The sequence below is a fragment of the Fusarium oxysporum genome, chromosome VII, assembly GCF_013085055.1.
Source record: "Fusarium oxysporum Fo47 chromosome VII, complete sequence".
Taxonomy (NCBI): domain Eukaryota; kingdom Fungi; phylum Ascomycota; class Sordariomycetes; order Hypocreales; family Nectriaceae; genus Fusarium; species Fusarium oxysporum.
Window position 1 is genome coordinate 1,560,173 of NC_072846.1, and position 2,704 is coordinate 1,562,876.

Sequence of the window (2,704 nt, forward strand, 5' to 3'; positions counted from 1 at the left end):
AACAATTCTAGACACTTCGCTGGTTATTGCCTTGATGTCGCAGTTGCTTCTGGACTTGAAAGTACTGTTGGAATAATCGGGAGCTTCCCCCTGACTTCAAGATTACGCTTCAAAGTCCTAGATGGAATCACATAGGATATAAACCCCTAGAGAGATTTCACCGTGTTAATAAGAATAATGACCTTGAATTTACTAAGCACACCTAGCATCTCTGTGCAATTCAACAACAAGAGCTACGATTGTTAAGAGAGCTGGCTTCACTGCCTTCATGGCGAAGTATTTATGGATCTTGAAAAGTTGGGCCAATCGGATGTTATAAACGCTGGAGCGCCCCTAAGGACGATGCGCCCCTATTAATTGCCTTAATTTATTTGTACTTATAGTTAAATAAGAATTAAGAGTGATTATGGTGTAAATTGTACTCTTAGTATTAGCCAGCTTATATATGCTTCCAAAGACTATATTAAACTCTGAAACCCAAGAAGGCCTTTACACACCGTCCTATCTCTCCATCTAGGCAGAGCATTTGCTCTTTCCAAACCAGCCACACCTGACTGAGTAAGTGATTTTATCATTTTGCTGCGTAATAGTTCGGGTGTAGTCCTTTGTTCCACCCCGAGCATTGCGACAGACGGCGCAGCGATGTACGCCATTTCCATTCTTCAGGGCAAGCTCGTCGTTAGGTATGTCGCCGCCAATGTCGCTGCACATGCTTACAGCCTTCAGATCCCGCCAAACATCTAAATTGCTGGTACCGGACCAGTCATAGAAGATACCACAGTCTTTAGCCAAGCCAAAAGTTGGCAGGACAGCCAATAGACCAAAAGTTGCGAAACGCATACTAATCAGTTTAGTGGAGAGCTAAGATGTGTAGAGAGAATCAGAGACTGACATTATTGGTACTCAAGAATGTGGAGCACTCAGTGTGGTTTCGACGTGTGTGATAAGATTGTCCTGGTGTCGTCTAAGCCAAACAGAGAAAGGTTGCTGATATCTAAATAGAGGGAGCAAGTGAGAAAAGCTAGGAAGATGGGGCCCTATTAAATACTTTTCAAGTGAAGGGATCTTTCAATCCCGGAACACACGGAACCCGTAGAAGATGCTTGATAAATTACTGTTATATATAAGCTTTGTGCGGGATCACTACTATTTGAAGACCCACAAAGTGCTGCTGCTGTTGGTAAATAACATGTCGCTTTGTGTGGGTCGTTCCATGCCAAGTCGCGATGGGCCCCAGTTCTGTACAATTATGATTAGCAAGACTATACTGCTTCGGACCAGATGCCAGGACCGACTTGCTTTTAGACTTTAGTTTTCCTCCTGTCCATCTATGTATAGCATAAAATCGATAGAGCAATGCGTCGACCGGGACATACATTGGCATTACACCGTCGGAATCGGCATTTTGGGTTGGCCAATTGCTCTACAACACGCTAGCCCTATCCGATGTGGACTCGCCAGTGTAGGGACTTTATAAGTGTTCCCGGGATTGGAACTTGCCCTTTATACAGGACTTATCGGATTCCTCAAAAACTTGACAGTATCGCCTTGTTAGTCTCTGACCTCCCTTGCCTTTCCTCGGCTCTATCGGATCCTACTCATATCAGATGGCGATAGTGAGGCCTTAGCAGCAGCCAAGTCTAGTCCTATCAATCACTGTGGTAACTGCCTTGGCTCAACAAGCAGGGTTTAATGACAGTTCATTTACACCGTATGTTGTTGCGTATTAGATTTGCAATTCTGAGATGTCATCTTATTAAAAAGCCTGATGTGGAAAGTTGAAAATCCCTATGTAGCACAAATAGTGCTAAATTACCTAAATTTCATCCCATAAATAAAGAAGATAAAAACTAATATAAACTTGTAATAGCCTGTATTACTTACATAAATACTTGTAGAAGTTACGGCTATGGCGGTGCGCAGCGGTGAAGTAGCCAGCGAGATTCTCGGCGTTACCGAGCACAAGCTTTTGTCCCTTACCTCGTCGGCTAGCTACTAGTTACTTGATCCGCTGGTCCACAGAATTACGAATAGCCGTATTATAAGGTTATATTAAGTGTTAAGCTTTCTTAGTATGAACCACCCTTGTTTAGCATTATTAAAACCATTGGAATGATTGCGTGTCAAAAAGGAACGTTTTCACAAGAGTTAATATATACCCTTGATAATGGGGCTCACCCTTGTTAATTATAATTACAAGTAATTAAAATACTGTGAACTGAGTAGTGACACAGGTAGAGATAGAATATTCACTTTCCTTACACGGAATATATTCCACCTAAATAACACAGTCTTTTTACGGAGTACGGAGTATGGTACGTCGACTGAGTGAACAATCAACATAAATAGAGACATCTCGCCCACAGCAGAATATCTTTTACCTATCACCTCCCAACAATTTAATCCTTTCTACACTTATTAGATAACCGCTCAATGTTAAGCTATTAATGGCGATCTCATTCAAGTCTCTCATCCTTGCTTGGTTTCTCATTTTAGGTGCTGAAAGGTAAACATAATCTCTACTCTTTTGGCAAATATGAGCCTAAACTAATGCGACTTATAATCAGTAAGGACCACAGTAGTCATAACTGCTGCCTGGATACTTTGATAGGATGGGTTCCTTCGAATGCTTGGACGAGGGATGTATGCGCCGACACATGGGGGTCTGTGGTAAGTTTCTGTCTAAAGCTATTCGAAGTGGTCA

The 2,704-nt window shown here is 42.2% G+C and overlaps 1 protein-coding gene across 1 annotated transcript; it reads right to left on the bottom strand.

The window, feature by feature from the left end:
* Window positions 1–513: 513 nt before the first annotated feature.
* On the bottom strand, window positions 514–840 carry FOBCDRAFT_276745 (uncharacterized protein; the record flags this gene model as incomplete). The annotated part of the gene is made up of 1 exon (XM_059611523.1): window positions 514–840. The coding sequence occupies one exon, from the start codon at window positions 838–840 to the stop codon at window positions 514–516; it is 327 nt and encodes a 108-aa protein (XP_059467525.1).
* Between the last annotated feature and the right edge of the window lie 1,864 nt (window positions 841–2,704).